General features: G+C 30.6%; 1 protein-coding gene across 1 annotated transcript; it reads right to left on the bottom strand.

Moving 5' to 3' along the window:
- Window positions 1–22,108: 22,108 nt before the first annotated feature.
- LOC115714750 (glutaredoxin-C7) lies at window positions 22,109–23,326 on the bottom strand. The gene has a single exon (XM_030643507.2). It carries the CDS (start codon window positions 23,122–23,124, stop codon window positions 22,741–22,743), a length of 384 nt encoding a protein of 127 aa, XP_030499367.1. The 5' UTR covers window positions 23,125–23,326; the 3' UTR covers window positions 22,109–22,740.
- Between the last annotated feature and the right edge of the window lie 608 nt (window positions 23,327–23,934).

Genomic DNA, 23,934 nt, shown 5'->3' with positions numbered 1-23,934 from the left:
GATGGGCTTGTTGAAGAATCACACCACATCTTTCAGACTAACCTCAGTACTCAGAATAAGAGTAGGCTTATTGATTTAACAGGATGAACAAATTTTTTGATAATATAGTGTGTTCACAACTTATGAGACATTGTGGTTGAGATTGAAAAAAACTCGCACCACACTCAAAGGTGCGAGTGGCGTGTGCAAGGGGTAGAGAGAGAGAGAGAGAGAGAGAGAGAGAGAGAGAGAGAGAGAGAGAGAGAGAGAGAGAGAATGTAAAAACTAATCTCTAAAACATTACGTTATATTTTTTCTGGTATATCATATACATATATATTTATATATTAGTTAGTTATTATGTATATATATATCATATATATAATAATAAATTAAAATTCTTTTATTTTTATAAAAAAATAATATTATTTTAATTTGAAATTCAAAATAAATATCATACAACTGAATAACTGTATTCAGTTATATACTTTATTATTTTATATTATCTTTTAATTTAAATAAATTATCCTATAATATATTTAATATAAATAATTAAAAGATAATTATCATTTTAAATAATTTTATTTTGTAAATAAAATAATCAAATAAAAAGTAAATGGGCTTTTACATGTCCCTTGCACGTGCCTAAAATTAATTTATCAATTTTACCACAAATAAAATTTATTATTTATTTTACAAACAAATAATAATTAATTAATCTCTTATTTCTTTAAGATTAAAATAAATATTATTTTATATTTTCTCTCTTTTTTATTTTTATTTAAGAATAATATTATATTTAACTAATTAATATAGTTTTATCATATAAAACTAAATAGTTAAACACCATTTTAATTAATATAATTATTCAAAATAATAATTTATACAAAATTACTATTTTCCCTTAAGAATTCTTTCTCATAGAAATTAATTCTTTCTCAATTTATTTATCAATTCAAACCTTTCCATGTACAGTATCTATAGAGGTGATCTAGGGACTATAGACCTATATTTCGAAGCTCCAATAAACACTTGATTATTATTGAACTCTTCAATAGAATAATCTGGTTTATTAATTCAATTATTACTCCACTATAAATATAGATTTGCACTCTTTGACGATATAAAATTATATTTATAGAATTCTTCCTTATAGTCCATTGATATAATTGTTGGAAATTATTTTACCAGGATCTTAGATCTACTCACAAGTATGTTGTTTAACACCCTAAATATGAACTTTCTAAAACGATAAAATAAACACATATAAAGTTAAGAAAACCTTATATTGATGCAGCGGAATTAATGTCTCCTTCCACTCAGATCTCTAACACTTGTATCCTTTCTGTCACAGAGTATTATCAAGATCTGAGCCCGAATGTCCTTCTCTTTATGTGTGATCCTTCACAGTCTTCCAATCTATGATTGAGTTACCACTTGCTGTGTGTGGACACTTACTCTATCAGTAAGGTTCAAAATTTTAAGAAGAAAAGAGAGAGAGAGAGAGAGAGAGAGAGAGAGAGAGAGAGAGAGAGAGAGAGAGAGAGAGAGAGAGAGAGAGAGAGAGATTTCGGCTATAGAGAGAAAGGGAAGGCTCAGTTTTTCTGAAGAGAGAATTTTCTGTCAAGAGATTATGAAAGCATATGTTGAAAACTTATTATTTGACTGAGCCATCACTTTCTATTTATAGGCAACTACTAGGTTTAGGTTAGGAATTATTTGGCATTAAAATAATAAAAATATCAATTTGAAAAACCACTATAAGTGGCCGGCCATGGTGTGTAATGGGCCCCACTTGGTTTTTGCAGTTTTCACAAATTTTATTTCTATTTTCTCAAAAACGCCAATTTTCCAATTCTAACCATTTAAATGCCAAAACTAATTATTTAATAACTAAAATAGATTATTAATAATATTGTCATTTAATTTAATTATTAATTAGACATATAAAGTCTATTAATAAATAAATAAACCTAGAATCTCTTTTCTTTACAATTTCGCCACTGCTTAGTGAAAATTCACAAATTAGACATAGTCTAACTTTAGAATTATAATTGATTAATCACACATCAATTATTGAGTCTTACAAGCAGTATGTTCTCAACTAGAATGGGGACCATGGATCTATATGCTGAGCTTCCAATAAGTGAACCGAATTCACTAAGTAAATTCCTACTTATTAATTCTTCGTTGAATCCACTCTTAGAACTTAGAATTGCACTCTCAGACTTATATAGAGCATATTATTATATGTTCCACGATATAGATATGCTATCTCATTTAACCATTGTTATAATCTTATTGTGATCAAAGATCCTCTATATAAATGATTTACATCGAGATGGGATAATTTTACCGTTCTCACCCCTCAATGTATTTTGCCCCTTAAAACACTTAGCTACCTGTAAATGATATTTAGTGATCTAAGAATTAGTCACTTAAACAAGAGCTCATCCATTTACTTCTATTTAGCTAAGCTCGAAGGGAATCATCACTTGACTTCTATACACCAGTAGAAGCTATAGATTCCATATTTATGTTCAGCACTCCCACTCAATCATACTATCATGTTCCCAAAATATACGTATCACCCTGACCCAAAAGTAGGCTTAACTAATAAATCAAAGAACATGAATAGTACTCCTGAGTTGAGCCTAAGCATATCAGGATTTCGATTCTTTTAATCTTAAGATCAACTACTGATATTGACTTGGAAAGATATAACGGTAAGTTTATAATATCTTAACTAAGTTGCAATATCGGTCCAGTCCAATGTATACTCCATACATTCGAAACTAGTATACTTTACTAATGTCCTGGAAAGAACATAACACTTACTCCAAGTGTAAGTACACATCATCGCTGATTATCACATTAGTGTAAATCCAAAATACTGATGAAATATGGACTTAGTCTTTTGATTCATATGATCACAATCACATTCTACTGTGTTGACGATACTATAATTGTGAATAAACATATGATCTGGATTTAACTGATTTTGTGTGTAAATGTAATAAACATATTAAACCATTAGCATGTAAAATTCATGCAAACATAAATCACTTCAAATTTCTTATATTGATAACTAATCAGATTGTAAAGGGTTTTATTTAGGGCACAAAACCCAACAATAATTAGGGCTGAGCATCGGTTGGTTTGGTCGATTTTTTTCTATATAAAAATTTAGAATTCAGTTTTTGGTATGGATTGGTGCAATCTAAAAATCGAGCGACCAATCTAGTACCTATCTTAAAACCAACTATTTTGAACCTCGATTTGGTCGTTTAAACCTTCCAAACTGAACTTTTTTTTCTTTAAAATATGATCTAATTTATTCTATAAGCATACATTCTACAACTACAACTTTACAAATTAATTGTTCAAAAACTAATTGTCTTATTCTTTTAACTTTAATATTAATAAAATAATTATATATTATTATATATTATAAGTAACTACAATACATAAAGAAAAAAACAACTTAATAAATTAATATAAATATTTATGTGTACAACTATTGATTTCGGTTTTTTCGGTCAGTTTATTACCCAAAAAAATCGACCGTTCAATGGCAGTTTTAACTATTAGCAGTTTTTTTGGTTTTCGATTCTACTAGTTTCAGTTCCAGCGGTGTTCAGTAGGTCAATTTTAATGGTTTTTTCAGGTTTTTGGATTTCATGCTCAACCTAAATATGATCAATATAAGTAGTTTGCCCTCAAATTATTAGTTCATAATTATAGTTGGTCAAAATTACTATTTTACCCTTCTAATTATCTCTTGAGTCCTTTTGTACCATTAATTTAATGTGGATAGTCAATTTATAATCTAATTATACATTGGATCCAAGTGTTAGCACTCTCAAAATTAACACAATAAGAGAACTAATATTCGATCCTTTTGGAAAGCTTAGATTCTATTATTGTATAACATGTTTCAAGCCACTCATTTTATTAAGCTCACAAAACAGAAGTTGTAAGAATCATCTTCTCTGAGAAACTTTAATGAGTGAATCAAAGAACTCAATGAACACAAATAGGAATTCATGTATACTCTAGATAAGAGTCTGGACAAGACTTCTTGACAAAGAAGGAATAAAAAAGAAGAGAAAGGATCTCCTTACCTCAGCCCCTACTAAGAAAATTTTTCTTCAAAAGACTTCCATTGAGGAGAACTGAATAAAAGACAGAAGTTACACAAGACATAATGAGTTTGCAACTCTTCGTATCAAAGCCATTTGTAATCAAAACCCGATGCAGCAGTGCCCATTCCATCCTACCATAAGCTTTATGCATATCAAGCTTGATGGCCATAAGGCCTCCTTTACCTTTTCTTCTCTTGATCTTGCGAGCTATCTCCTGAGTGAGAATAGAAGACTCTTCTATCCACCTTCCTGGTATAAAACTAGATTGAAGGGGAGTTACTAGCTTTTCCATGTGGGGACTGAGTCTAATGAACAGAATCTTTGTTATTACCTTGTAAATAAAATAACAGAGACTAATGGGTCTAAACTGATCCACTTTCTCTGGGAAATATACTTTGGGGATAAGACAAATATAGGTATAGTTAAGCTTCTAGTTTATCTCCCCCAAAGTAAAGAATTCTTTCACAGAAGAACAAATAGAGGGTCCCACAATATCCCAAAAATTCCAAAAGAAGCATCTAGAAAAGCCATCTGGCCCTAGGGCTTTTAGAGGATGAAGAAGATGTACACTATTACGAATCTCTTCATCAGAAGAAATTGCACAAAAACTTGTATTATCTGCTGCATCAATCTTCTTCTCAAACAAAGTGTCTAGTTCCATAGGAATATTAGAGACCTCAGAATTAAATAAATTTGAAAAGTATTGGTTGATAATACCTGAGACTTTATCTATGTCCTCGCACCTTGAACCATTATTGTCCTTACGAGCCCATATATGATTTTGACATCTTCCAATTAAGGTGGAAGCATGGACGAAGCTAGTATTCCTATCTCCCAATTCGAGCCAAACCTCACAAGGTTTTTGACGCCAAACACTTTCTCTCCTTTTCCACTCCTCTAAGAGTTTTCTTGAATTACTTCTTTCTCATCGCATAAATCTTAAGAAATATCCTGCTGCTAAATCCACCGTAAGCGCGATTCCAGCACCTTAATGTTCTCCTTACAATTACCAAAACTTTTCTTCTTCCATCCTTGAAGCAATTTCTTGGTATTGTCGATATTACAAATTAGACTTCTACTAACTCTATGATTATAATTTTTCCAAGTTTTCACAATTGCCTCTCTGCATGATACATCTCTAGTCCAAGCCTCAAATAATCTAAAAGGTCTGAACCCTTTGAGCTTAATCAAGGAAGAGTCAAATAGAATAGGTGCATGGTATGAAACTCAAATGGAAAATTAATAACTCCCCCCTTTGGATAGTCTCTAACCCAATCGTTTGAAGTTATAACTCTATCCAATCTTTCTCTAATTAGACCACCTTGGACTCTTGTTTTTCCAAGTGAATCTTCCTCCCATAAAACAAACATCAATGCCTCTTGTGTCAAAAACAAATTCAGATAGCCATTTACATTCTCTTATCGCAGGATTAGTACCTCCTCTCTTCTCTTCGAGATTAAGAATGACATTGAGATCCCCTATAATGAGCCAAGTGAGGCCACAATTGTTGACTCTGACTTCTAATTCTTTCCAAAAGTTTTCCTTTCCTTCTTCATTTGGTGGAGCGTAGACCCCAAAAAGCCACCAGAGCTTCTTATTTTGAACATCCCAAACTGAAGCCTCAAAAATGTTATTTTCAGTCTTCACTACTTGTAAATGCACTTCTGATTTCCACATAAAACAAAAACCACCAAATAAGCATGTTGATGAAATACATCCAAAGTCATTGTATCTGATTTTTTTTGCAACTCTGCCCATTCTATCTTTATTAACCTTAGTTTCCATGAGAAATATACAATTTGGCTTGAAATTTCTCTCCCAAGCACACAAAGCTTGGGTTGTCGGGTCCTAGCTAGACCTCAGCAATTCCTTGATAGGATTCTCATTGGGAAGGAGAGGGCTTGATAAGGGCCGCCTCCTCGCTCGATGGAAAATTTTAAATACTTTCAACCCTTACCTCAACCAAATTCATATTTTTTAAACACCTCCTCTCCCATTGAACTTCCCTTCTTGAGAAAAGATTTCTAATTCAAAGAACCCCTAAATTGCAATCATTTTCTCTATTGGAACTTATGTTACCAGGATCTAGATTTACTAACACGTATGTTGATTAACACCCTAAATATAAATTCTTTAATACAATGAAATAAACACATATAAAATTAGAAAATTTTACACTGATGGAAGCGGAATAATATGTCTCCTTTCGCTTAAATCTATAACCCTTGTTCCATTCTATTGGAGAGTAATAACAAGATCTAAGCCTGGATCTCCTTCTCCTTCAGTTTGGTTAACCACCATCTTTTGCACTATGATTGAGTACTTGACTTGCTATGTGTGGGCATGGTACTCTATCATTAAAGGCTTGAGTTGATAGAAGAACAACAAGAGGAGTTCGAAATCACTATGAAGGAGTCTCTGATCATCTACTAGTTGTCTGACATAGTTAGAAAACAAGGTTTAGATAGGTTGGACGAGAATGAGAACATCATGTTTCATTTATAGTATCTCAACTAGGGTTTATGATTTAATTATATGGATTAAAAAAGATAAAATAATAGGCAAAATAATACTAAGTGGCCGACCACTTATGTGGGCCTCACTAGTTATAATTTTGCCACTTTATTTCAACCATTTATCTTTTCTTTCAACAATGTCATATTTTCCAATTTCAATCCTATAAATGTCAAAACTATTTATTTAATAAATATAATTAATTATCAAATAAAATTACCATTTATCTTATTTATTAATTAGACCACACATAGTCTCCCCAAAACTTCTTTTCTTCACAATTAAGCCCTTGCTTACTGAAAATTCATAAATAAGACATTCTAATTTTAAAATTATAATTGATTAATTAAAACCAATTAACTGAGTCTGTAAGCAATATTATCTCAACTAGTAAGGGAATCATGTGCCTATCTAATCAAGCTTCCAACAAGTAGATCTAGAATTTACTAAATAAATTTTCTAACTTATTAATTTCTCCTTGCACCACTATAGATTCAAAATTGCACTCTTAATTATATAGAACCCTCTATATGTACCAAGATATAGATACGCTATGAATTATCCATCGTTTTAATCCAAATAGTCAAAGATTCTCTATAGATGATCTACATCAAGGAAAAATTAATCGTTCTACCCTTTGATGTATTTTATCCTTAAAACACTTAGCTACTTATAAATGATATTTCAGTAAACTGATATAATTATTGAAATGAGACCTCAATCATTTATCTCTATTAAGCCAAGCTCGAAAGAAATCATCGTTTTACTTCTAAATACTTATAGAAGCTATAAATTCTATATCTATGATTAGCGCTCCCACTCAATTGCACTATCATGTTCCCAATATGTAAGTATTCTACCGAATGAGCTTTAACGAACAACTCTAAGAACATAAATAATACAGTTGAGATCAAACCGAACCATATCAAGATTAAGATCTAATGACCTAAGATCAACTAACTGATATTGACTTAGATAGATATAATGGTAAGTTTATGATATCTTATCCAAGTTTAATATCGGTCCAGTCCAATGTATACTCTATACATCCAATCCTAGCATACTTTGCCAATGCTCTAGAAAGGACATAACACTGATCCAAGGTATAAGTAAGCTCTTATCGCTGATTATCATGTCAGTCTAAATCTAGTGTACTGACAAATCATGGGACCTAAACTTTAAACATATAATTATGATTATATTCCACTATGTTGACAACACTATACTCATGAATAACTATATGTTTTGGATTCAATAGAATTTTTACATTAAACATCTAATCATGTGAACCATGCAACATTAAAACGATTTTTGATCTTTTATTAATTAGTAAATTTGATTATATTGAAATGTATTTTATTTAGTACAAAAAACCCAACAATCTCTCACTTTCACAAATACAAAACTAAAAGTGCATTTCAATTAATTTCAACACCTTGATATCCAGATCAAGTGTAGTACGTAGTATTATCTCCGTAATAGCATTTGTCAGGTTGTATTCAATTACCAAACTTCTCCACTGTAACGTCCCCGCTTCAAGCCTCCATTGGGTCCTTACACCCACGAAATGAATGGCTCTTATACACGAATACGTCACTCTGGCTGCTTCCTGGATTGATGACTGACCCTACAGACCAACACGAGTGTTTTCAGCGTGCTTTGTCCTCACTCACACGCTTCCTGGGAAAACTTCCCAGGAGGTCACCCATCCTTAAAATTGCTCCAAGCCAAGCACGCTTAACTGTGGAGTTCTTTCGAGATGGGCTACCGAAAAACAAGATGCACCTTGTTGACATAGGTAGTACCAATCAATCCATTTAAGCTCTTTTCAACTGTGTAGTCCCATACCTACACAGTCTCAGAATCATCCCGCTTGACCTTCCCCAGGCGGTGTTGGATTGTACAGCTTACCCGGTGTTTCCCCTTACGGATCACGGGACTTACTGACTGTCACATCCACCATTACATCTCCTTAGTCACGAAATCCTTGATATTGTAAAATTCCTCTCTATATGCCTACTCCTATTGGGATACTGGATTCTTTACTGTTTGGCAACTATATCTGTGTTAGTCAGGAAGTAACACTAGTAGTTAAGCTATTACTGGAATAACGCCAAAAACTGTATAGAACTTTCCATAGGCTGAATAATTATCTAATAGCCTTCCTGGCCACTTTAACATTTAGTCTCACTGGTAGAGTTAGAGACTCCTGATTGGTTTTTACACTTCTCTAAAAAATACTGCTCCACACCCAGAGTAATCACCATCTCATAAGTAGACTTTCTAACATTAACGCAAGTCTAAAATTCTGATTTGGTGTAGTCTAAGAGTATTAAAATACCACCCTTATCAACTAACATATAGTTCCTCTTCTGATCTTAAGATTTATTTGATTGTCTTCTAATGTTCCTTTCCTAGATTAAACTGATACCTACTCATAACTTTCATTCAACAGTAGGTGCCTAGTCTAATGCATTGCAAAACATACATGAGACCTCTCACTATTTTTTTTTTTTTTGAATAAAAGGAAACTTTTTATTCAAACAGAGCAAACATTACAATCAAGGCAAACACCAACAACTCACCCCAGAAGCTACCAGCTTTCTACAACACGAGTTATATAATTATCACCCTTTTTTACATTGGTAATAACCCCCAAAATACGCCACTTAACAAGAAATTTAATCTCTTTACTAACCACTTTTACCAAGCTACAACAACTATCAAATACACATATATTACGATTCTTCCAAATCATATAAATCGTCGAGGCAATAACGGTTTTTATCACTTTTTCCTTCAGCCCCAAAGATGGTTTCAAGCACCAATCAGCTAGATCAAGTCTAGTCTTCGGCCAATCCACAAATCCTAGCCAAGAGTAAATATCTTCAACAACTTTCTTTGTGAAGATACACTCCATGAAAAGATGATCATGAGATTCCTCTTCAATCTCACAAACCGGACAAAGAGAAGAAGAAATGTAAATAAATCTGATCAAGTGGTTTCTTGTTAAAAGCAAGTTGTTTATAGCTTTCCAGGAAGTGTACCTGTGCTTTGGGATGACAAGCTTGTTCCAAATGTTTGAGCAATACTCAACCTTTTCATCCTTGATCAAAGACCTCTCACTATTGATCCTTAAGAAATTCCTTTTATGACTTATCTTTTCTAGAATAGTTGAAACTGTTTCTTATATAAATAAAATCTATGTCTAGGAGCCTAAAGGACTCCCTTTAGATAGTCATTAGAAAAATGCTCCAGCATCTTACTAAAGTAAGTTGCTTACACTAGAGTAAGTAAATTACCAGTTATACCATAAGCCACAAGTTAAGATAATCTCAAACCTATAATACTAGGATCAGGAAATTTTATTGAGTCCATTGAATAGACTTATTTTTGAAATTTTCCTTCTTGTCCTTGTAATAGAAAACTTTTGGTTACTCCATACGAATGGTTTTAACATATTTTTCTTGGCTTTGCTTCTTAGTTCCTTATTCTTACTATCCATTACTTGTTTAAACTAACAAAGGCTTTTTTATCACAAGTGTCTTCCAAGTCATAACAAGGTGAGTTTCTTGAAACCCTCCCACCATGACAAGGTATTGTGACTATCTGTCTAGGAACATTAATGGTATTGACCTCATAGGTTGTGTCAAGATAACAGAGGTAGTAGGATCATCTTATATGGAACAAGACGATAAAACACTTTAGAACTAAAAATATCTCATCTACTTTGCTACTTTGTTTCCAGATTTAGTCATATTCTTAGAAAAGTAGTATTTGTTGAAACAAACACTTTCTTATCTTAATGACCATAGGATGGTCCACCCCTAATCACTTTAGAATAGTTATCAAACATGCAAACCTTAGTTAACAGTTCTAGCTTTTCTGAAGTTCATTATCAGGACATCCCTGAATCTAGTAATGGTATACACTAAGTACATAACCATTCCATCATTCTGAAGTTTTTCCTATCACTAGGGTATTTCCCTAGAAGGACTTAGGTAGCTGCTAGTAACTAATCATAAACCTTTCATTTTCATCAATTTGCAATCTAAATTTTCGGAGAGGTAAGTTTGGGTACAATTCAAAGTTCAACATAATTAATTCGAAGTTCAACATAATGATCTTTGAACTACATAACCAAATATTTTTCCACCCCTATCAGTTCGCAAGATCTTTAACCACTTACCTTAATGATTTTCCACCATTGCTAAAAATTCATGAAATTTCTCAAACATTTCAAATTTCTTTGCATAAGGTAAATATCTAGAGTGATCGTTTATGAATTTAGAGATAACTCATATCCACCCCTGAATGGACATCCATATGTTCAAATACAGATGATCCTACTTCCAAGTGGATATTAGCATATTATCTCTTTGCAGTGACTGATCTTGTCAAAAACACTATGCAGAAGATTCAAATGCCATAGACTTATCTTACTGTGGTTGTGGTCTTTTGATGACTTAAGTCTAGTTACAAGAAAGAGTTCTTAAAATGGTTCAAGTGGATTCTGGTCACATAATACAAAACTCATAATCCATACATTAACATACAGTTTGGATCCATTGTAGAAAATGGATATTAACAACTTGTGAAAATTATACTGCATTGTCCAATGTATTTTAAAAGTTGAAATTTCTATTTGGAATCTAAAATCTAAAGTCAAAGACTTCAATTTATACAAAATATTTCTTTAGTAATCATTCTTTCTTGGACCATTACTACCAATCTAACTCTAAATTAAGTTGCTTATAGTAAGCATATACAAGTAGTAGATTTTCTAAGATCGAGAATTTATATCATTTTAGGATATAATATCTAGAATATATTAATTTGTGCCACTTAATTTTTATAGAAGAAAATAGAGTGACATCATAAGCAGATGATTTATAAACTTTTTTATCCAATGATATACTTTCTATAATGAAAAAACTAAGAGGAAAAAAAGATAATTTCAATTAAAATAAAAATTCAACAATGTCCTGTTTAGGCGAGAGTCAAAGTTATTCTTATTTTATAAACTTCTTCATTGTTTTATATTGTAAACACTAATCTAAGTTGTCATCTTTGGATGAGTCAACTAGTTACATTTTCAAATACTTATCTATTGAGATCTAACACTATTTTTTTTGTCTAACGGATGACAATCTTTTGCGATGTCTCATTAAAAATAAAAAACTAAGTTAGGCCAACCATAAAGATTCAAAATTGGTACTGCAATAATTAATAACAGAAAACAACATAGGTTCAATATAAATTCATACACACTTGAGAAATTGTATATATGTAGCATGTAATAAAGACATGTGAAAATACAAAACAATCATATCTTAAATAATTTCCAAGATTTCTAACAAACTGATACAGTGTCCCGTTTAGGCGAGAGTCAAAGATATCATTCATTGAATAGAGTAGTCAACTCATCTAAAACAAACATCATTCTAGCAACCTTTTATTCGATCAAGACAAGAATCTGGCATTGTCCCGTTTAGGCGAGTCAAAATCATTCTATCTTATGAGCTTCTACCATTGTTTCATACTTTGTAAGTCCTACTCTTAGCGGTCACTATTGGGGTGATCGTTACTGAGAGATTCTACAATGTTAAATTGCTAATGAATGAACACATATTAGGGATGAATCTCATTAAAACAAAAACTATGTAGAGCCAACAATGGAGATCAAATATCCTTATACTAAAGCTCATTATTTTGAAGGATTGTATTTTTATTTGATATATATTTTAATCTATTTATTTTAATATTAATATATTTATTTAATTAAAATTACTAATTTAGATAACTCTAAATATAAATTTTAATTTAATATTTATAAAATTATATACATACTTTGAAATAATCTGAAAATAAAAAATTTATTTTCCATCCTTTGTATTAATTTTCAATAAATATTATGAAAATTACTTAATTTAAGTTGGTCCAAAATTAATTAAATAATTAATTTTCAACTTAAATCTAATTTTCTATAAATATATATATATATCTAATTAAATTTGAAATTGAATATATTTAAAAATATATTTTTGAATTCTATGAAAATAAAATAAAATAAAACTATAAAAATTATTCTAATTTATAACAATCTAAAATTAACTAAGAAAAATTAATTTTTAACATAATTGAATTTTGTCTATTTAATTAAATCTCTTAAGAAAAATATATAATATTTAAGTGTCTTGAACAAATCAACTTAAATATTAATTTTTTTATTTAATTAAATATATCTAAAAATATACCATAAGTCTACTTAAAAAATAACCATCTAGGTATTTCAAAAACTAATTATTGCTTTTCTAATTAAAATATAATATAATTTATTCTATTTGCTTGAACTAATCATTATTGAAAATATTACTTGATTTAAGTTGATATAAAATTAATTAACAAATTAATTTTCAACTTAATCTAATTTTTAAAATTGAAAATTTTCAAAATATTTACATTTGAAATAAATTTATTTCGAAATTTACATAAAAAATGATTATTAAAATAAAATATAGTCTGAAAATTATTTTAATTTAAGTTGATCTGAAATTTAAAATTTCTAGCTTAAATATAATATTCTATTTAATTAAATTTATTCAAATAGAAATAAATAATTAAGTATCTTGAATAAAATTAATTTAATTATTAATTCTAATTTAATATTTTAGAAAAATATTTTAATTTAAGTTAGTCTAAAATTAATTAATAAATTAAATTTCAACTTAAATATATTTTACTATTTCATTAAATTTCTTTAAATAGAAATAAATAATTAAGTACCTGAATAAAATCAACTTAAATATTTATTCTAATTTAAGTTCTTAGAAAAATATCCTAATTTAAATTGGTCTAAAATTAATTAACAAATTAATTTTTAACTTAAATATATTTTTATACTTAATTCAATATTAAAAAATATAAAATAGTTACTAGAAATTATTACCCAAAATCTTTTCTTTAAACTAAGTGTGTTTTTCTAAATTAATTTTAAAATAATCCAATGAAAAGTTAATTTCATTTATTTCAAAATTAATTATGTTGCTAATTTAATTTTAATTAGGTTAAACTAATATAATTAGCCTAATACAACTATTTAAATAAGGCAAATGAACCTTCACAAGTGGGGTTATTAATGTGAGGGAGGGCTGGGTCCAGTATGTCGTACCCACTACTATTGGCCCCCTAACTCTCACACAAGACTCAAACGAGAGGAATTTAATCATTAATTAAATCATTGTTATTCATTGAATAAGTCCAATGCTAAATGGGCCTAAATAAAACTATCAAATGTGATATTTTATTTTAGCAACCTAGTGTATTTAAATATCTAGAATTAATTGGGCTTCCTATATGCATCTAAACCCAATAACAAACATATAGGCTCACACAGAAAAATTGATTTGGATGGGCCCTATCATGTTACTAGGTTTATCACAGATGAAAAAAAATTACAAAGTTGACTAGTTACAAATTATATATTTGATCTATTGACAATTTGACTATGATTAAAATCTGATCATTGGATCTGTTAACAAGTTAATCATAGCAATTTAAATCAAATAAATAATAGGTTTGTTTAAAATTTTTTATATAAACAATTAAATAAAACAAACACAACATGTAACAATATGTGAAGTCGAGATATTTAATAATTATATAATTAAATTATCATTCAAATAACCAACTATTTTGAAAATTTACGGTTGTTGAAACAACCTAAACTATATTTTCAAAATTTAAAAAACTAATTTTAAAATCTCTAGGTTTATTTGAATTATTTTATCAAATTAAATTAAATATATAATAAGATAAATGATTTGAAAATAACCAACTAGATATTTTTCACATCATTTTCTGATCTTATAATTTAATAAAATTAATATAACAAAATAAACTAATTTTAAAATAGATATGGTTAGACAATTATTATTTTAAGATAAAATAATAAACAAATGATAATTTTCCAAATTATATGTCAAAATATCTTATATTAACCTTTTTTTTAATTTCTCCAAAAATATCTAGATTATTTAAATATTTATAATATTATTTATAAGAAAAATAATATAATATTATAATAAATATCATTTTTCTAACTTATAATTCATAAATAATAAAATATATCACAAAATAACTAATTTTTGAATTTAAAAAAAAAAATGGTTAGGATATCTATAAAAATATTTAGGTTAATTTTCAATTTATTATTATTTAATTTATCATATAAGATAATTTCAATATAATATTTCAAATTAAAAAGATAATGCTATCTTTTAATTTAAAATAAGTAATATTAAAATATCTAATCTTATTATTAAAAAATTAGTAAATTTAATGAATTAATAAAATTTTAAAATCTAACGATAATTCAAAATATTAAATAACCAATTTTTTAAATTTAAACTTCAAAATATCAAAAAATAATAATAATCTATTAAAAATTTAAATATTATTAATTTGAAAATTTGATATTTATGTTTAAATATTAAAATAATATTTTATATATATTTTTAGGAATTTGAAATGGAAAAATCCGAAAAATAGTGAAAAAACACAAAAAATCGAATTTTTGGGTCAAAATCACCCTTGGCCGAGGAACAGGATACATGCAGCACGTTTCGCGTGCACACGAGAGACGAGAGTGACTACTGGATGAGTGGCCGAGAAATCTCGGCGTGTGCAGCCTCCTGGGTGAGCAACTCGTGTCCGAACAAGTGGACATCGTGTCTTTAGACACGAATTTGTCCTAATTTGTGTGTGCATGTCCCCTATCTTGTCCGAGTTCCTGGTGCGAGTGAGCACCATGCTCGACACCACTTGGACTCAAAATTTTAAATCATCATATCTTCTTTGTTTTTTATCGAAATTGAGTATTGCTTAATTTTTCACAAGGAATCCAAATAAATTATTTTTAGAATGAAAATAAAATATTTTTCATGGAAAATTCGTAATTCACAAATATTCATCAATTCACATATAAACCAACATGAATACATCCAAATTCAAAATATCGTTTTAAATCCATATTTTTATGAAAGTAAATTATTAACTGGCTCTGAGGTAAATTGTTGGAACTTATTTTACCAGGATCTAAATTTACTAACATGTATATTGATTAACACCCTAAATATGAATTCTCTAATACGATGAAATAAACACATATAAAGTTTAGAAAATATTATATTGATGGCAGTAGAATAATATGTCTCATTCCGCTCAGATCTCTAACCCTTTTTCCTTTCTGTCACAGAGTAATAACAATATCTGAGCCTGAATCTCCTTCTCCTTCAGTTTGGTTAGCCATCGTCTTCCGCACTATGATTGAGTACTTGACTTGCTATGTGTGGACATGGTACTCTATCACTAAAGGCTTGAGTTGATAGAAGAACAACAAGAGGAGTTCAAAATCACTATGAATGAGTCTATCATCCACTAGTTGTCTGACAGAGTTAGAAATCTAGATTTAGATAGGTTGAAGGTTGGATTAAGATTTCAACTAGGGTTTAAGATTTAATTATATGGATTAAAAAAGATAAAATAATAGGCAAAATAAAACTAAGTGGCCGGCCACACATGTGGGCCTCACTAGTTACAATTTTGCCACTTTATTTCAACCATTTATCTTTTCTTTCAATAATGCCATATTTTCCAATTTTAATCCTATAAATGTGAACTATTTATTTAATAACTATTATTAATTATCAAATAAAATTGTCATTTATCTTATTTATTAATTAGACCATACATAGTCTCTTAATTAATAAATAAATTCCAAAACTTTTTTTCTTTACAATTAAGCTCTTGCTTAGTGAAAATTCATAAATAAGACATAGTCTAATTTTAGAATTATAATTGATTAATTAAAACTAATTTACTGAGTCTGCAAGCAGTATTATCTCAACTTTTGTGGGGACCTTGAGACTGTATAATCAAGCTTCCAATAAGTAGATCTAGAATTTACTAAGTAAATTCTCTAACTTATTAATTCTTCCTTGCACCACTATAGATTTGGAACTGCACTCTTAATTATATAGAATGCTCTATATGTACCAAGATATAGATACGTTATGAATTATCCATCGTTCTAATCCAAATAGTCAAAGATCCTCTATAGATTATCTACATCGAATAGGGATAAATTTACCGTTCTACCCTTTAATGTATTTTATCCTTAAAACACTTAGCTACCTACAAATGATATTTCAGTAAACTAATATAATTACTGAAATGAGGCCTCAATCATTTATCTCTATTAAGTCAAGCTTGAAGAAAATCATCGTTTCACTTCTAAATACTTATAGAAGCTATAGATTCTATATCTATAATTAGCGCTCCCACTCAATTGCACTATCATGTTCCCAATATGTAAGTATTCTGTCGACTGAGCTTTAACGAACAACTCTAAGAACATAAATAATACAGTTGAGATCGAACCTAACCATATCAAGATTAAGATCTATTGACCTAAGATCAACTAACTAATATTGACTTAGATAGATATAACAGTAAGTTTATGATATTTTATCCAAGTTCAATATCGGTCCAGTCCGATGTATACTCCATACATCCGATCCTAGCATACTTTTCCAATGCCTTAGAAAGGACATAACACTTATCTAAGGTGTAAGTAAGCTCTTATCGTTAAGTATCATGTCAGTCTAAATCCAGTGTACTGACAAATCATGGGACCTAAACTTTAAACATATAATTATGATTATATTCCACTGTGTTGACAACAATATAATCATGAATAACCATATGTTCTAGATTTAATAGAATTTATACATTAAACATATAATCGTAAAATAAATCATGTGAACCATCCAACATTAAAACAATTTCTGATCTTTTATTAAATAGTAAATATGATTATATTGAAATTAATTTTATTTAGGGCACAAAATCCAATATTCTCCTACATTTCTCTTTATTTGCTGAAGATGATGACGCTCCTGAGCTAATATTGAAAGAAGAAACATTAGATTTTGGAGAGAAGACAATTGGCTCAAGATGTTCTTGAGAAAACTCCCTAGTATTATCACTTATCCTAGGAAGAAATGAGACTAGATTCAAACATGGCTTCCTCTTTCTTGGTTGAGAACACTTATGAACTTGATCTGATACGTCTATTTGGTCATAAAATAAAGTGGGAATGGGCTCAAATTTGTCAATTGGAGCTGGCCCATAAATTCTTCAGCCAAGCTAATTTCCTTTGCATACGTGGGCCAAGGAAAATGTGTGGTTTTTGGGTATTTATGGGGTTGCCTTGATTTGCATAACACAACACTTTTACATTCTGGATTCTCTGTTTGTCAAAAACCAAGATAATATATATTAATTTTCATTTTAATATATGTTGATGACTTAGTCATTGCCACCAACAATGATAAAGCTGCAATTAATTTCAAAAGGCACCTCAACTTTATGTTCAATTTAAATGATCTTGGCCCCCTAAAATTCTTTATTGGCCTTGAAATTTTACTCAGTCTAATAGTGGCATTTTAGTCTCTCAACGACCTTTTGCCTTGCAGCTTCTAATAGACACATGCTTCTTGGGTGCTAAACCTACTCCTTCTTCAATGGAACTAAATAACAAACTCAACAATGATTCATGTAATATTTTCCCTTAACTTACCACTTACTGAAGCATAATAGGAAAATTAATCTACTTTACAATCATTAGGCCTGATCTTTCCTTTGTTGTTAACAAACTTAACCAATTCATGACTGTCTCGCTCAAAAGCCTTACCTCCTTGCAGCTCATAGATTGCTCCAATACATTAATGGCACTTCAGGCCAAGAATTATTTTTCTACTCTAACACACCATCACAACTCAATGCTTATGCTGCTTCCAGCCTCTCTGATAACAACATCTCTCTCTTTTTCAAAGTCTCCTCTGATGTTGATTGGGGTACATGTGTAGACACTCGTAGATCAGTCAATGACTACCGCATCTTTCTAGGAGATTCTCTCAAGTTTGGGAAATCAAAGAAATTGAAAACCCGAGTTTTTTTTGCAAATGTCAATAATATATACAAAAATATAAAATTGTATACACCTGTAGAAGCAGAATGTAATTCTGTTACTGCAGAAACCAGTTTTACAGCGACAAAACAGAACAGGCAGAATATAAAAATATTTACAAAATTTAAATAACTTGACACAAGAGATTTGTACGTGGTATCAGTGTTCTCTTGAACACTCCTAGTCCACAGGGCCACGCCCAGAGAATGAAATCAATTAATAAAGTATCAAAATTACAAAGACAATTGACTTAAACAAGTTTAGACTCCCTCTAAAGTATTTCCGCAATCCTTTGTAATCTACTTTATGAATCTGACTTCTGAAACACCTTCAAGCCCGAACTCCCTTCGTCTTTGAAGTGTGAGTGCTTACTTCCTCCCGAAGTAAGGCTTCAACAAGTCTTCTCCTGAAGACCAAAGTGCTTACTTTCTCCAGAAGTAAGGCTTCAACAAGTCTTCTTCCGAAGACCACTCTCTTATTCAGTCAAGTCGTTCTTAACAAACTCTAGGACAGAGTAAGAACTGATATATAAAATACTAGAACCTAGATGAACAACTAGGCTCTCACATAACAAAGAAACACTCTTTTCTCAAATAAGATAAATGCAAAAAATGAATAATGGAAGAGCTGATTCGAATGGCTACTCTCTAGGCTCTATTTATAGAACATAGAAACCTTAGAGACAGTCACAAGATCAAATCTACAGCTGTACAAAAACTTTCCTAAGAAAACACGATCTGCAGCATCAGATTTGGATGCTGACGCAGCAAATCAGACCAGAAACGGGAAACTTGCCATAATTGGGTCAGATCCTCTATTCATACTTGATTCCTGCCAAAAACAGATTAGATATTCTGATTGTATCAAGATACAATCGAATTCAATAAGGAAAATGCAATAAACAAAGTTTCCTTAAAAAAACTAACTTTCCATAAGAGAATTACTTCTCTTACAAAAAGTTTCCAAACAAAGGAAAGTCCAGCTGAAAAGTGCAACTTTTCTAACAAAGAAAAGAGCAACTAAAAACTGAAAACACAAGGTAAGAAATCGGGTATGAATGCAAAATAATCTTACCATAAAAGAAAAAAATATTTTGTCAACTAACTTGCCAAAAAGGACTTTACAGAAATAACCTACAACGTCTCGTTCCTCTACAGAGGCAGTATATCGGCTTATGGCTAGTGCTACTTGTGAGGTTATTAATTGGATCATTGCTCTATCGAAGGATTTTCCTATTTATCATCGGCTACTTGCTACTCTATACTGTGACAACATCACCATTCTTATCTCAGGAACAATCTCATGTTTCATGAACGAACGAAGCACATGGAGATCGATTGTCACATTGTTCGGGAGAAACTTCAAGATGAGCAACTCAATAAGCTTCTTCACGTATCCTCCAAACTCAATCTTGCTGACCTTTTAAGTACCAAACCCATTTTCCCTTGTTAGTTTAAAGAATTATTGTCCAAAATAAATATTAGAAACCAATTGATCAGTGTTACTTTGTTAGTTATATAGTTACGAAATTTCATTTTTACCGAAAGGGATATTGGCGGCTAAACCACCTGAACTTTACAATTTGTAACACTTAACCACAAAAACTGAATTTTTGGGGGCTAAACTACCTAAACCCTGGTTCCGTTTTGCTCTGCACACCTCCGTCCAAAAATCACAGTAATTAGGTGCCACGGTGGGCTGTCCACGTGTACACACTTGTACACGTGGTAACTTTTTAGTGGTCCACGTAATATTAGTTTTAAAAAATAATTATAAATATTTAAATAAAAAATAAAAAAAAAATAATTTTTTTTTTTTACTTTTTTTTTCCTTTTTTTTTTCTCTTTTTCTTTTTCTTTCTCTTTCTTCTTCTTCTGCCATTCTCTTCTTCTTCCTATCGAGAGATAAAAACTGTTCCATGTATATAAACAATAAACCAAAACTGTTCCATGTATATAATATTTACGATCTTGATTAACAATAAAAAAATTCAAAATTAAATTAATTTTGCATTAAATTTCATCACCCAAATTGATCTGCCAGGAACAATCGTTATGGAGGTACAGTTCAACCAGTTGTGAAACTTCGTCCTCTGTAAGTGGGTCTCCAAGAACTCGACTCCATTCCTTCGCCAGCTTATCCAGGTCAGGGACCTTCCAGGCCGGAGCAGCAGTCCCAATTCATTTACGGTCAAGCCGGCCAGGGGCGAAAGGTGAGAATTTGGGGGATTCTCAGAATCCGATGGGTTCCACGGAGGGATTAGACTCCGATACGAGTAAATGAAATCAAAGGGAAGAACCGACTTGAGAGGTCGTTGAGTCGGGCTTTCTTGGATTTGGGGTCATTGTTTCGAGGTTGGGTTTTCTTGGGTTCGGAGAGAAGAGAAAACGGCGGGTCATAAGCGTCTTGGGTTAGGAAACGAAAAATAAGAGAACAACCTGGGTTACAGGTTCGGCCAATTTGGGGGGGGGGGGGGGGGGGTTCTGTCGATAGGAAGAAGAAGGGTTAGGGGAGGGGGTTCTGTAGAGAAGAAAGAGAAAGAAGAAAAAAAGAAAAAGGAAAAAAAAAGTAAAAAAAAATTAAAAATTCTTTTTAATCTGATTTTTTAAAAATATTTATAATTATTTTTTAAAACTAATATTACGTGGACCACTAAAAATTTGCCACGTGTACAAGTGTGTACATGTGGACAGTCCACCGTGGCACTTAACTGTGATTTTTGGACGGAAGTGTGCAGAGCAAAACGGAACAAGAGTTTAGGTAGTTTAGCCGCTAAAAATTCAATTTTTGTGGTTAAGTGTTACAAACCGTAAAATTCAAGTGGTTTAGCCGCCAATATCCCTTACCGAAATATAGTTATTTCTCTCTTCCATTAATATTTTAATATTTTAATTGAATAATTGTTATTAAAAATACTATATAATGAGCGCCACTAATTTGGATGCCAAATTTTTTGAGGAAAAATTAGTTAAGTGAATACATTGATATAGTCTTTTGATATAATATATATTTGCTACATTTAATTCTTTTTCTTTCTTTTTTATCGAAAGATGCTACACTTTTAATCACATCTATTATTTAGCGATATGACATTACCAACAGTGACTTTTAACATTTTTCTATATGTACCAATACTGATGAAGAAACAAGGCTGCGCCAAAGAAAAAAAAATGTCAGAAGCTTTTCAATAATTCAATAATGGTTCTGTAATAATATCTGGCAAAAGGAAAAAGAACACTTCTTTTTTCTTTTGAGAGAAAAAAGGAAAAAAGTAACAGCAAATAAGAAATATCTCAATTAAACAAATGTGGCAAGCAATTATCAAAACAGTAGATTAGTTAGTACAGTCCAAAGGCATTGATATTTAAGTAAATAAGAAGAAAATAAATTCTCTTCATAAAAGAAAAAAAAAAAAAGAAGAAAAACTGAATTCTCCAGTCAACTAAAGTTTAAAGTTATAGGATGTAATTAGGTACATTACATTACCCAACAAATAGATTATTTGGTTTGCAGATTTCCAAGCTTTGCGTGCGTACGTGGCAATAGCTGTTCCTGTTTTATTTATCTAATTCATTACGAAAAAAACGTGTTTCTACAGAAATTAATCTTTAATTAATTAATTATTGACCAAATTTCACAAGAGTCACGTTTATAGTTCAAACTAAGAGCTATACATTAGTTATAAATACTTATTGGAGAAGTGAAAAAAAATAAAATTGGGGAAATAATTTGTGTTCCATTTCTATACAAAAGGAAAATCATATGGATAATAGCTTAATTAGTAACACATGCAGTGCTAGAAATGATTGTGCAACCCCAAACAAAGATGATCAACAAAATAACTTATTAAGCCTCGGAAAAACAGCTCTTATATATTATATTTATATTTGCTCTTTTAATTAGCTAATTAACTAGACATAAATAATGATCGAAAATGTGACATAAAATATAACATAATTCCAAACGTATACGAAATTGGAGATCACGAAAAACAATTCCCCACTCTCTCTTTCTTTTTTGCTTTTGTTTTTTAATGAAGTAGTACTTAATAATTAATTTGCTATATCATGATCAGAGCCAAAGAGCACCAGCATCTTTGAGAAGAGGAACAAGAGAGCCATTGATATGTGAAGCCATAACACGGTCTATACCACCAATGAGTTTTCCGCCGATGAAGACAACAGGAAGAGGAGTTGAATTGCCGAGTAGCCTCATTAAGGCTCTCTCAATGTCATTTCCTAATACTGTGTCATGGTCAAGCTCGTACATGGTCGGGTTCACACCCATCCCACAAAACAACCTCTTCACAGCATGGCACATACAACAGCTACTAACACTGAACACCACCACAGCACTCTCCGCCGCAAGCCTCGCCACCCTCTCTAATGGGTCACCTCCACCCATGCACCTTCCGCTAGCCACATAGTAACCCCAACCATCTGCTTGGTATTGCATTTTTCTCTTTTTTCTTTATCTTTACGTTATATATACGTTTTTATAAAAGAGAGAAGTAGTATAGTAGCAGTGGTGAAAATGTTGGTTTGAGGGTGTTATGTTTGTTTTGGTTTGGTAAAATTAGAGATTATATATTTATAGATAGTATAGAAGTAGTGAAAAGGGTAGTTTGGTAATAATGAGGAGTTTGTCTGTTCTTGTCGCAAGGCGTGGGTGGAGGATGTCGTGGGTTTTCGCTTTAATAGGATTGTTGTCTGTACTCACGAGGTGTTATAGTTCGAAACATTACATGCATATTCGCCAAAAGTGGCTAGGGTTATGTCAGATGTATACATATATAATAAATATATATATAGAAGACGGCTATGTACAGGCTTAAGAGAGTAATATATTGTCTACCAAAGAGAGTATCCGGTAATTAATAAATATATTTTGCCTCTTCAATTTTACTCTTAAAAATCATAATTATCAACTATTACGATAGTAAATATTCTCCTAATTTATAACAGTTAGAGTTTAAGAGATTTTCTTTAAATAATCAGAAATTTTATTCCTAAATTAAGACAACTATATTATATTTTGTAAATTTTGATCACTTCCAAAATTTTCATCTTTTATTAAAAAGAAAATTGACAAATGGTAAAAGTTTGGAGGGGTAGGAGTCATATTTGAGGAGATAAATTTATTAATTATATAGTAATAGAAGTCTAACGAAATCTAACAAAAATCCCTTTCTTCGCTAACACTTAAATTTATGGAAAAATATTTAAGATTGTTAACAATTCATTGAGGAGATACATATTATTAGAG

The sequence above is a fragment of the Cannabis sativa genome, chromosome 4 (genome assembly GCF_029168945.1).
Source record: "Cannabis sativa cultivar Pink pepper isolate KNU-18-1 chromosome 4, ASM2916894v1, whole genome shotgun sequence".
Classification (NCBI taxonomy): Eukaryota; Viridiplantae; Streptophyta; class Magnoliopsida; order Rosales; family Cannabaceae; genus Cannabis; species Cannabis sativa.
This window is presented reverse-complemented; position numbering and strand designations above follow the sequence as displayed.

Bases quoted from the DNA above. Each gene is read 5' to 3' on its own strand.
- LOC115714750 (XM_030643507.2), bottom strand. From the start codon at position 23,124: ATGCAATACCAAGCAGATGGTTGGGGTTACTATGTGGCTAGCGGAAGG.